The following is a 13,231-nucleotide window of genomic DNA, read 5'->3' on the forward strand; positions in this document are numbered from 1 at the left end:
GAGATTCCTGAGGTCAGACAGGGGGGTGCAGGCTCAGCTGTTCCCCAGGTATGGTTTCTGTTGATGGTGAACTTTGGGCGATGCCGCTGGATACAGATCCTTTGTTTCACCATCTCCATCCTTACTGGTTCTCATGCCCCGGTGGCTTTAATCGCCTCATGCAGCGTCAGTGATGTGGCTTCTGTGGGGAGGCAAGCCCCTCTTGAGATTCCTGTTGCTCCTTATGTTACAGGGAGCTGACACATAACGTTTTTGCTTTTGCAAGACATACTGAGGGGAAATGAGTATGAAACATTTTATGGATGGATAAGCAGAATCACAGCATTAGGGGAGGGATCATTTCTTTCTAACTCTCATACCATGGAAATCAGTCATCAGTGTCCCAGCAAGGCACTCTGTCAAGAATGCAATGGGCTTTATCACCAATTAGATGGATTTGTTTCATGGTATCAGGGAAAATAAGCTCCTTTAAAAATGATTTTTTTTTCTCCCTTGGAAAGTAAAGTGTGAAAAACTTCTGAGCTTCACAGCATAATTTAGAAAGTCTGCTTTTATGAAATGGATTAATTACACCCATTGAACGCATTCACTGTCACAGCCTCACCCTCCCACTCCTGTTCCAAAATGACAAGTGAAACCGGGCGCTGTGGAATTTTGCAAAACAATCAGGTCACATATTGAGTATTTTGCTTATTCATACGACCATAAACTGCCTCTGCTTGAGTTCCCTCAATTACACAGCTCAGTGTGCAGGCCAGAAGAGACAAGCCCAGCTCAAGTGAGCACTTCTGGAATACACAGAGGGATGCATTTGAAAAATGTCCAAAGTGGCAGATGTGAAAAATTCTCATTCAAGACCCAGAAGCTGCCTTCGCTGCAATCCTTCACCTGTTAATCGCGCTGCTTCTGAACTTCTGAACCAGGGTTGCTGGCAATATCTCAGACGGAGACACTTAGGAGCTACTGATCTTTCAAAGTATAGTGCAGGTATATGCCACTGGGGTGGGGCAAGGGGGACCTGGCTGAGACAAGAGAAGATCACTGCTGCTCTCAGAATTTCCAGAGATTCACCAAGAATAAACGTTGGCTGCCGGCTTCTAACAAAACTGCTCTTACCTTTTTTAGGGGAAGTCCCCAGAAGATGCCCTTGACCAATGCTTGAACCAGTGTATTGCTGTATCACTTAAATCCTTCAGATCCCACATGGCAATACACAAATCTCTCTTCCACAAGAACACAATGGCACAACTGTAGTTTTGTTTGAAGGGTATTTCATCTTCTTACTAAGTGTGACTACTTTCCCATGACTGTTCATCCACTGCAATTTCATGCTCGTAGGAATTTCAGCCTATCAAAATGATCCCTAAGCAATCTTACTCTCTTGTTTCTAGTCTTTTTCCCACCAACTCTGACCATTTTTGTGTTTGTTTTTCTCCTACCATCTCATAAATGCCAAGACTCTACCCCTCATTTGGTACCATTTGAACTTCAAAAGTTACTTAAGATGCTGATCAAGATCCAACTTCTTTCCTTTTCCCTCTCAGCAGTCTCCCTCTCACCTCTCTCTAATCCAAGCCCTCCTTGATTTTCACATTTCTTGTATCTGCCTGTGGTTCCTCTCTCTTATCCTCACCCTCCTCCCATTCTGGTCACTTTCCTCTTGAGCTCTTCTTGCCCAGTCTTTGAAAAAGTGCATCTACACTGTGTCCCAGAGCTCCCTGTGCTTGGCCCTTGTAGATTTTGTCTCTCATTAATAGATCTGCCATCTTTTACCCTTGAATGCCCTACTTGATGTTTTTAACCAGCTCTAAGATGATTGATTTTTTTTTTTTTCTTCTCTATCTGTCATCCCTCTCACTGTGAGGCAGATAAAGGAAAGAGTTAAAATATCAAAGCTATAGCGTCAGGCCAACTTGGATTGAAATCTAGCTGTTGTCTGCTGGTTGTATGACCTTGGGTAAGATAGTAAACTTTTTGTTATAAGTAACATAAGGATAATGCCTACCTCACTGGGTTGCTGTAAAAGTAAAATGCAATAACATATGTACCTGCCACACGGTTACTACGTTCCAAGTGTTACTATTGTTATTTATTAATATTATTATCATTACCCCGTTTTATCATTCTCTGCCACCTGCTCATTATGTTTTATTTTCTTTCCCAGGATTTAATCCAGAACCTCCCATTTCTAAAGCAAAAGTGTTGATACCTTTCCAAGTTCTTTGATTAGCATCGTCCTATAGCTTTTTCCTCTGAGTCCCACTTTTTACGATCAAAGTTCGTCTTAAGACTTAACTACACTTCTCAGAGCCTCATGCCAGAAAGTGAGTGCCAAAGGCCTGGGGGGCTGCGAAGCCACAGTCTTCAGGATATGCACTCCCCCCTTTTCTGTACCCTCTCCTCCCTCGGTGCTGTCTTCTCCTGTCCCACCTGCCATATAACATCCCATTACTCCTCCCCTTTTTTGTCCCATCCAACTTGCTCTCAGGAAATACTTACTGAATGGTCCATAAGAATATATTCAAGTGGAACAACTCTTATACTTGGTTCTACCATTTGTTTATTGCATGATTTGGGGGTAAATCTATCAGTTTTTCCCTGTCAGACGGAGAACATAATCATACCCATCTCACATAGTCTTTATGAGAATCAAATAAGATGATGTGTTTTGCAGTCACATTACCCTGCCATCTAAGAAAATATAAGTGAAAACGTATTTAGAATTATGCTGAGCTGTATGAATATGAAACATTAGTATTACATCTCCCAAGAACACTTGCGTTCGAGCTGGTGATAAAACCCAACACCAAATAAACCAGTCTTTCTTTATGAAGTTTTAGGCAGGCATAAACCAGAAGGTGGGTGAGACATTTTCAGAAATAAGAGCCCCTTCCAAGGAACCTTAAATTTCACCTAATATGTGCTATCTGGCCCACATCCCCACTGTAATCCCGTAAAGGAGAACTTGAGCTCTCTGTGTTGAAATATAACCATAGTATAAACACTTAATGAATCCCCTCCTTGCTTCAGAAATCATATTTTGCAATTTGAGAGTTTTCAGCAATTTTGGGGGGGAGGGGTTGGAGTGCTGGTATCTCCTTAGCCACTAAAATTTTGTAGCAGAAACATTCTCTGAAAAACAATCTATTCTAAAATTACAACTGTTTAAGTTAATTAAATCCCAAGAGACAATGAAAAAATTCATTTACAGCCAATATTTAAGGTAAATAAAAGGATCTGTGTTTAAAAGAAAAAGAAATTGATTTCCCAAATATTTTCTAAAGAGTACTTATTGATTTTTCTCTCAGAATTGGAAACAACGTTCCATGTTGTAATTCTGGTCAAAATCCATCCATAAGCTCTTTCTACTTAACTGGAGCTCACTGCAGCTTTGTTTTCAGTTAGTTAGCCAGATTCTTAGATTAATCTACATCTGTTGGCCCTGTCTTCTGTGAGTTTGGAAGCAGCAAGACCCCTGCTCAGTTTGCTACCATTCGTAACTGAAATCAAAACGAACAAGCAAGAAATTGGCTATACCCTCAAAATTTTTCCTGCAAAAGATTCTATTGAATTCAGCAAATACTGGGATGGGGGTACTATATGTTATGATAAGATAAAAAAGATTGAAACTCCTGTCTTCAATGAGTTTTCATTCCAACTGGAAAGATAGACATGTACTCAAACCACCATAAATCAGTATAAATGTGCTTCACTAATTTATATATAATGTTATAGATAGAATATATGTATAAGAGAAAAACTCATTCTTACATTAAGCTTTGCAGCAATTACTGTATTATTGAAATATGCCTCATCTTACCATTCCTATGAATGAGGTTAGGCTTCCTAATAATTTTTTTAATATCAGAAAAATAATTACCGATCTTTGCCTTTTCTACTAGCCATTAGAAAGTTAGAAATATTTCTTGAAAATTAGCCCAAATGACTTTTCAATAACAAACTTTCTATATCTTCTTATAGCAAAGCTGTTTTTTAGCGTGTTTTGGAAAAAGTTGATTAGTGCAACTTTCTTCATAGAGGTTTGTGGTATTTCAAAGATGGTTAGCAAAGTTAATTGGAAACCCACGGGGCCAGAAGGCAGTTGTGTACAACCTGAAAATATGTATTTGTGAGTCCTGAAAAGAGCCCCTAATGAGAGAGCTCCTAATGAAGAGTGTTGGTGCGTAGAGATGAGTGGTACCCAGATGGCGCACGGAGGCTCAGTCAGCAGTTATGGAGAGCTGAAGGATGCTGTCAGAGAAGAGGGAGGAAGGAAGACAGTTCAGGAGGGAGGGCCAGAGAGGGAGCAGAGTGGCTGAGGAGCCGTGGAGACCTTGATTCAGAACGTCAAGGGTGTGCTAAAGCTGACCCAAAGGCCCAGCCCTGACGGGCACAGGGAGTTCGCAGCAAAGACCAGGGAAGGGAAAAAAGGCAACAGTGGATTCTTCGAGCTCCGCATGCTGCATGAACTGGCTGAAAAGTGAAAGTGCGGCCAAGACCAGGACCGAAGAAGCTTTAACACAGAACTCTTCCCATCCTTTAAACGTTGGGAATCTGTAGCCCAAACTGAAATCTAAGGAGCTGATAATGCAAACAGTTGATCATTTTCAGACTAGCATCTGATGACGCTGGTGGCAGACAGGATATTTCTCTGTCTTCCACCTCTAGCAAGATTTTAGCCCAAAAAAAAACCAACAAAAAAAACCCTTTTTAAATGCTTTAAACTATTACCGAGTATATATGTTCCCAAGATGAATGTATCTTTAATAATTCCCTTCATCACACCAGGCATGGTTGTTTGCAGTAGGAAACAACATCAGGGTCTCTCCCCACGCCAGGTTGATGGACCGCTTCGGTAATTACACGCGAGCACAGTTGGGTTATGAACAGGTGTGTCTCCCCGGAGCTCATGAGCATTTTAAAGCTGTTGTGTAATTGTCTACTTATCCTATTAACTCGGGCGTCCTGTGTCTCCCAATCCAACACAAATAGGGCAAAGCCATGGTATCTGTCACTAACAGGAGCAGGATACTGGGACAGTTTTCCTTTCCATAAGCATAATTTTAAAAATTCCTGCAAAAGTTATTTTAGGCTGAGAATCTGCTTTTAAGTTACAAGAATTGAGCAAATAAGAAGTGAGTTTGGGGCCAGGCTGCCTCCATTAAATATTAGCCCTGCCGCTTACCAGGGGTGTGACCTTGGGCCAGTTAACCATTTCAAATGCTCATTTTTCTGTATCTTTGAATTGGAAATAATGATGGTACATACCTCATGGTGTCATCGTAGAGATGAAATGAGTTAGTCTATTTGAAACCCTCGGTGTAATGCCTGGCGCACAATACACACTACCTATATGTGTGCCATGATTATTTGATGGATTCTTCTGCTCTAGTTGACAGATGTTATTAATTAATCTGCTGTATTCAGGAGCCCCACTTGTTAAGCCTTTCCCTTTTAGCTAAGACGAATGTGTCTGAAGCTAAATGTACCTACCACATCACTAGTCTTTGATCTAATTGACCTTATGATCAATACACATTCACCATTCACCCAATGCCTGCTATGCAGATACCCCTAAGCTACCTTTGATTCTACTACATACGGTATCTAAGATTTCTCCTTGCCTTGTTAAAAATAGTTGCAGAAGGATCAATGTGTATGGAGTCTCATGTCTCCTGAGTTTCAAGAGTGAGCTCCGAACTTGCACCTTCTTGGTCGGAAACTTTGTGAAACAACCCCCAACTCAGTAATTGCTTTCCTCTTCGCTTCAACTGCGTGACCTGGAATACGTCACACAAAGCTGGCTGATGGAAAAAGAACCTGAAAAATACATAGCGCCTTGAGAATTCTTTTCTGACATTAGCTCTATTTTGATTCCAGCAAGGTAGCAGCGTCGTTTGTCTTTCCAACCACAGTCGGCTCCATTCCTCACGAGGCCTATTATTTTCTCACGAGTTATGTCAGCCTCCTTCCATCATCCATCACTACATCTTGCTGTCCTCAACATTTAATGGCACAAAGTAAAGCCTTCATGTCAGATCTTCTGTCACAGGCCGTTCCTAAGAAACACCCGTCATAAATGTTGACCAACATTAATCTTTTCAAGATAACCTAAGGTGTTACCTGTGTCAGTGAGTGCAGCTAGCAGATGTTCCTTAAAATGTGTCTTCACTTTCCAAAGCTTTCGTTCCCTTTTTAAAATAATAATCTTTGTATAACAGTGACTTTGGTTGGCTGAATCACGATCTTTCAGTGTCTTATCTTCTGAGAACTTTGCTTCTGTAACATTTTCTCTCTTCCTAAGAGCTTTAGAGGTGCGGATGAAATATGCAGTCTCTTTTCTGAGATAGCTGAATCTATTTTGGCCTGAACTACCTAAATTAAAATCATGTTAATCTTTGCATTTTCTTACACCCCTTTCCCCAAAATTTAATCCCTGAAAAACTCAGAGAATGCTTCTCTTCGTGGAATTTTTAGGGACAGACAAATGTCTTTACTTCCTTCCTACCCACCCAAAGCTCAGCGTGGTGCTTCGTGAATATTTCCACATCTTCTGAAAACTACATGTATTTAAATGTCTTAAGCCCAAGGTTATATAGCAGATATCTTTTTCTGGCCTGAAAGTCCGTGGGAAGCCCATTTTCACCCAACTAATTCAAAAAAGTAAAGCAATAGCAAAAAAATATTTTTCCCTTATTTTTTAAGGTAATAACACGTGGGCATACATTTCCATAATTCATTGATAAAAGCCCTATAAGAAGTGTCAAACATAAACTGAAGCTCTTCAGCCTCTTCCCTTGAGGAGTTTTATGGGTAAGATTCCTTTTAATAAGGAATATGCTGATGGCCGACCTTTTAGTAAAATGTTACGTGTTCCCAGTTAGGACCTTTCTTTGGATCCATGCAGGATTTAACCTAGAAATACGTTTAAGAACCAGAAAAGTTAATGTCCATGTGATTCTCTGTTAATTAGAATACTTGACCGAACAGACACTCCCTTCTTCTTACCTGTGAGATTTTAAGAGTTCTTAGATACATTATTTAAATACACATTGTTTTGGTAAATGTTTACGTATGTCTTTGATTTGTTTCTAATACAGGGACCTCCTGGAATACAAGGAATGCAACAGACTCCTGATGGATATTATCACAAGGTATGGCTTCTTTCACTCACATCATGTAGACAGAGATTTTATGTGATGGTGTTTTTGAAAAATAAAATAAACTTAATTGCTAATTGCTCAGACTTTGAAACATAATCACATATACTTAACATCTTTCCATAATGAAAATATGTTTCCAAAAAAGTATTTTGGTCAGCATCTTTTTACAAAACCAGGATTTTATCTTTATTTTTGGCTGGGTTGGATCTTCGTTGCTGTGCACGGGCTTTCTCTAGTTGTGGCGAGCGGGGGCTACTCTTCGTTGCAGTGCGCAGGCTTCTCATTGTGGTGGCTTCTCTTGTTGCGGAGCACGGGCTCTAGGCATGCAGGCTTCAGTAGTTGTGGCTCGCGGGCTGTAGGCGTGTGGGCTTCAGTAGTTGTGGTGCACGGGCTTAGTTGCTCCGTGGCATGTGGGATCCTCCCGGACCAGGGCTCGAACCCGTGTCCCCTGCTTTGGCAGGTGGATTCTCAACCACTGTGCCACCAGGGAGGTCCCTATCTTTACTTTTAAAAAGTTTATTTCAAAGTTTGCAAAATTTCATGCAAAAAATTAACGTAAAAGACATGTTTCACCATTGATAGCGTCATATATGTGGTTTCCCTGAGGGCAGAAAGAGATGATTTGCTACCTTAGAGCTCTGGGTAGTGCAACAGGTGATAGATTTCTTACCAAACTAACAGGTGCTACACTAAAATCTCAAGCAAAGGTTTACATACTATGGGTCAAGACTGAAGTCTCCCACCTTTCAGGAAGGAGCCACTTTAACTTCACCAAGATTTTTAATTACCATTGGGTTGGATGGAATATGACATGGAAAGATCTGACAGCCAAAAGGCAAGACAGTTTTGCCCCCAATTCTACAAGGAAGCACAGAAGACAGAGAAGAATGGGTGTGGGCAACCGAGTGTGACTCAGAGACCTAAGTGAGACCATTGGTTGGCTCACCATTCAGCACATATTTGGGGTCTGATCGCTTTGTGGGGGGCATTCTGGCCACTGACTCGGATCCCTTATTACATCATAGTTTATCACTGATAAGCTGCAAATTTGGAGAAACTCCCCTTTATGTCTGTCCTGTGTTCTTGGTCTCCCTTTCTGTAGATTCCTCTGGCTACTGTTTTTCCTCTGTTTAAAAACCCAAAGAAACACCCTGTGCCTGTGCCGGCAGAGGCCTTGAAGGCAGCAGGTGCACAGAAAATGACAAGCTAATTAATTCGAAATCCCAATTCTTCCATCAGATTAAGTTCAGCATGAAGACGTGGATCATTTGTGGCTGATAAATTTAAAATCAAAAGTGTGGAAAGTCTCTTCCACTTCCTGCATAATCCTATCTTAACTTTTCTCATTTCCTTAGAATTTCCATGGAATATTGTATTAGCAGGAATGTATGAGGTATATTTTACGATCCTTTAGTAAACATTTTCTGTATAGATCTCTCTGTACTAGCTTTTTCACAACCATAAGGCTTGGCCCACATGAAAAAAAGTAAGAGAAGCATATCTAAAATTACTCAATTAAAATACACTGTATTTCTGTAATGACATCTACTGGTACAAAATAGGATCTCCTATAAATGCTTCAAAATAATGAGAATGAGTTGGCTCTGATATAACAGTGTCAGCTAAAAAAAACTTAAAGAACACTGTGTATTACTACCACCCTTGGTATAAAATTTACCAAGTTGCTACTCAGCTACTTAGATATTTGCATCCTTTGCAAAACTTTCCATGCTCATCTCTTTACAAGTCTCTCAGCGCTACTTCTGTATATAGTTTATCTTGCCAACGAGTCAGTTTTCCCTTAAATGAAGATATATAGCGCATTTATATTTTAGAATCTGAAGTTGAGAACATAAATTTTTTCCTTGAAGGTTATATTTCCCCCAAAATGAGGCTGACCGGAGAAGGTGAGTGGAGAGTCTTGCTAACAGCAAACCAGTTCTCTGAATTTAGCTGTTGACTCACCTAAAAGAACTCCAGCTATTGTTACTACCATTGTTACTACAGGGCAGAGGCTCACAGGTGTTTAGTCCACCTGTGCTCAGAAGGTGACTTCAGAATTGGAGCACAGCTGGGTAAAGAGGGGTGACCATAGCGTCTCTTCCCCAAATGAAACACCGTTACCAGTTAACATCAGAAGGCTTTAGACCCACCTGGGAATTAATGGAAGGTAACTTTCCAAATACTTGACTCTGTTTCCTTCTGAGAATAGTTAGGGCTGTTCCAGGGAGGTCCCACCAGGATGGATGGATGGAGGTAGGGCCCACCTTCTCAGCACCTACACTGAGCACCTTTCTGGGTTGTAACCGCCACCTCTTCACCCTCGGCTTCACAAAAGAAAGGGCCAAGTGTGCCATGGTGAACAAGATGCCTGTTTGCACTTGGCCATGTCCCCAGCAGGCCACCCCCACCGCTTTGGGATAGTGAGCTTGTTTCAATTTGCAGTTCATCGCATGCCTGATGAACATGTCTGGCTGTCGCGAATAAGCACAGAGAGAAGGGAGGCCCTGAGTGAGACTTTCCTGGAGAGTAAATAATGGACCATGTATTGAAACATACGAAGTGACATTCCAAGGTTAAAATAATCTTCCCGTTTAAATTGGCGTTGATTTATGTAACGTCTGCACTTGAGTCCTGGGCCTCGGCACCTCAGCTCGCAGCAGCTCAGCCGTCCCGCAGCCTGGGTTCTGCGGAAGAAGCCGCCCCTGGGAGAATGAGTGGCCGACCACTCATACACCTCCCCTCCCCTTCCTCGCCTGAAAGAGCTCCTGGCTCATTTCCTCATCCCAGGAAGCCTCAAAGGCAAAGGAATTGCCTTTGGCCCCTGTACAAGAGTTGATTGTTTTCGCCTACAATTTTCCTTGTCATCAGAGGAAGAAGCTCAGGCCTAAGAAGCCCTCTCCTCTCACAGCACAAATCAAAAAGAGAATTGGGGAAGAAAAAAAAGGCAGTGAGGAAAAGAGAGACTAAGGAGGGAGGTCAAGACAGTTATATAAGTATGTTTCTACGTATTTTGCACGCCCACTCGAGGATGCAAAGAATGAAAGGTAGATTCCCCTCTCCATCACACAAATAATTTGCACAGCGCTGCTCCCATTCTGCAAGACTGGTTGCAAAGAAGCAGCAAGGCTGAGCATATTCTTCCCCTCAAGGAAAATCTGCTCACAATCCAGCAGCCTGCTCTGCATTGTCTCCAGCTCTGGGGATTTTAATAAAAATTTGATAGGTTCTGTCACCTGCTAAAGCCGTCAGATCCAGAGCTCCTTACAACAATCTAGATGGGAAAGAGAAAAAAAAAAAAAAGCATTCCCTGTGGAGGCCAGGTACTTGCAGGTTTTACATTGCATATTGGTTTTTAAGGATCCACATGGAAAATGTGTAGTTGGTTATCTTAACATCACCACCCTCCGTGCAATTTGCAGAGAAATCAGTCTCATCTGTTGGAGATTGATGCTGTGTCTCCCTGCAACCAATTCCAGTGTTCACTTCTCCAAACTGTTGATCCAAAAAAACCAATTTGCTAGCAAAATCATCTGTTTTTCCTTTCAGGTATCAAACCACAACTTCATTTTCATACGCACAGACTAGAAAGGACAGAAAACATTTCTCCAGAATCAAATACTCAAGGTCTTTCCAAGCAGTGAGTTGAACCCAAAGATAGCACAGAAAGTGAAGGCCTCCTTGGAAACACTGGAGGCAACCCTTCTGGGCCTGGAAGATTTAGAAATAAAATTTAAGTCCTAACTTCCTATCTCCCCCTCCCAGTGCCCCAGGATCCACTAGCTTTGGAAAACATCATGGATTTAGGCACAGACGTATGGATTTTTGGATTTTAGCAGTATTACAGAGAAACTGAAACTCACCTGGGCCCGGCCGCTCCCCTCTGTGGCCCACCACACTCGAAGCTGGTGAGATATGTTCCTGCGAGGACCTGAGAAGCTGGACTTAGTGCCAGCCTTGGGCCTTCTTTCCAAGTGAGCACAGCCCTCTTAGACCACACGTTCTATTTAACTGACTAGGGCTACTGTATTGAAGCAAACTGAGTGGCTTAACCCCCAGAAATGTGTTATCTCACAGCTCCAGAGGTGTTGACAGGGCCACGCTGTCTCTGGAGCTGCCGGGAGGGGTGTATTCCAGGCCTCACTCCCAGCTCCTGGTGGCTCCTTGGCTTGTAGTACCTCCAGCTTTGTTCTTCTTTCTCAAAATGACTTTGGCTATTCAGAGTCTTTCATGGTTCCATGTAAATTTTAGGATTATCTGTTCTAGTTCTGTGAAAAACTGTAATCGATATTTTGATAGAGGTTGCATTAAATCTGTAGATTGCTTTGGGTTGTATGGCCATTTTAACAATATTAATTCTTCCAGTCCATGAATATGGGATATCTTTCCATTTCTGTGTATCATCTTCATTTCCTGAATTATTGTTTTAGAGTTTTCAGAGCATGGATCCTTCACCTTCTCAGTTAAGTTTATACCTAGGTATTTTATTCTTTTTGATTTGATTTTAAATGGGATTGTTTTCTTGCTTTCTCTTTCAGATAGTTCATTATTAGTGTATAGAAAAGCAACAGATTTTAGTATGTTTATCTCACATCCTGCAACTTTACTGAATTTGTTTATTAGTTCTAATAGTTTTTTGATGGAAACTTTGAGATTTGCTATATATAGTATCAAGTCATCTGCCAAAAGTGACAGTTTTACTTCTTTCCTTCCCATTTGGGTGCCTTTTATTTCTTTTTTCATATCTGATTACTGTGGCTAGGACTTTCAATACTATATTAAATAGAAGTGCAAAAACGGGCATACACGTTTTCTTCCTGATTTTAGAGGAAAGGCTTTCAGGTTTTCACTGATGAATGAGATGTTAGCTATAGGTTTGTCATAAATGTCATTTATTATGTCGAGATATGTTTCCTCTACACCAACTTTGATGAGAATTTTTATCATGAATGGATGTTGAATTTTGTCAAATGCTTTTTCTGTGTCTATTGAGATTACCCTGTGATTTTTATCCTTCCTTTTGTTAGTGTGGTGTATCACATTGGTTGATTTGTGGGTATTGAACCATCCTTACATCCCTGGAATAAATCCCACTTGATCATAGTGTGTGATCCCTTTTATATATTGTTGAATTCAGTTTACTGATATTTTGTTGAGGATTTTTGCATCTATGTCCATCAGAGATATTTTCTTTTTTTGTAGTTTCTTCATCTGGTTTTGGCATCAGAGTAATGGTGACCTTGTAGAATGAATTTGGGAGTGTCCCCTCCTCTTCAAATTTTTGGAATAGTTTGAGAAGGATAGGTATTAGCTCTTCTTAATATGTTTGGTAGAATTCCCCTGTGAAGCTATCTGGTCCTGGACTTTTGTTTGCTTGGAGCTTTTTTTTTTAATTACAAATTCAGTTTTGCTACTAGTGATTGATCTGTTCATTTAGTCTATTTCTTCCTTATTCAGTCTTGGAAGATTGTATTTTACTAGAAATTTGTCCATCTCTTCTAGGTTGTCCAATTTGTTGGCCTATAACTGTTTGTAGTATTATCTTAAAATGTTTTGTATATCTGTGGTATCAGTTTTTATTTCTCCTCTTTCATTTCTTATTTTATTTGGGTCCTCTCTCTTTTTTTCTTGATGAGCCTCACTAAAGGCTTATCAACTTTGTTTATCTTTTAAAACAACCAGCTCTTGGTTTCATTGATCTTTTCTATTTTTTGTCTCTATTTATTTATTTCCTCTATGATATTTATTATTTCCTCCCTTCTGCTGTTTTTCTTTTTATCATTCCTTTAGATGAGAAGTTAAGTTTTTTATTTGAAGTTTTTTTGTTTGTTTGTTTCTTGAGGTAAGCCTGTATCACTATGAACTTCCCTCTTAGGACTGCTTTTACTACATCCTATAGATTTTGGAAAGTTGTGTTTTTATTTTATTTATTTTTTTGTCTCAAGGAATTTTCTGATTTCCTCTTTGATTTCAGCATTGATCCATTGATTTTTTAGTAACATGTTGTTTAGTCTCCACATGTTTGTGTTTTTCCCATTTTTCTTCCTATAATTGATTTCTAGTCTCAT

The 13,231-nt window shown here is 40.4% G+C and overlaps 1 protein-coding gene across 1 annotated transcript in view; it reads left to right on the forward strand.

Annotated features, from left to right (window-relative positions):
- The window catches only part of COL19A1 (collagen type XIX alpha 1 chain), a 361,076-nt gene that overhangs the window by 263,869 nt on the left and 83,976 nt on the right, over positions 1-13,231 (forward strand). Inside the window, exon 16 of the mRNA XM_068550858.1 lies at positions 7,101-7,154. Within this exon, the coding sequence (XP_068406959.1) occupies positions 7,101-7,154 (54 nt within the window). The remainder of the gene's footprint in view (positions 1-7,100; positions 7,155-13,231) is intronic.

Source organism: Eschrichtius robustus, chromosome 9 (genome assembly GCF_028021215.1).
Source record: "Eschrichtius robustus isolate mEscRob2 chromosome 9, mEscRob2.pri, whole genome shotgun sequence".
Taxonomy (NCBI): domain Eukaryota; kingdom Metazoa; phylum Chordata; class Mammalia; order Artiodactyla; family Eschrichtiidae; genus Eschrichtius; species Eschrichtius robustus.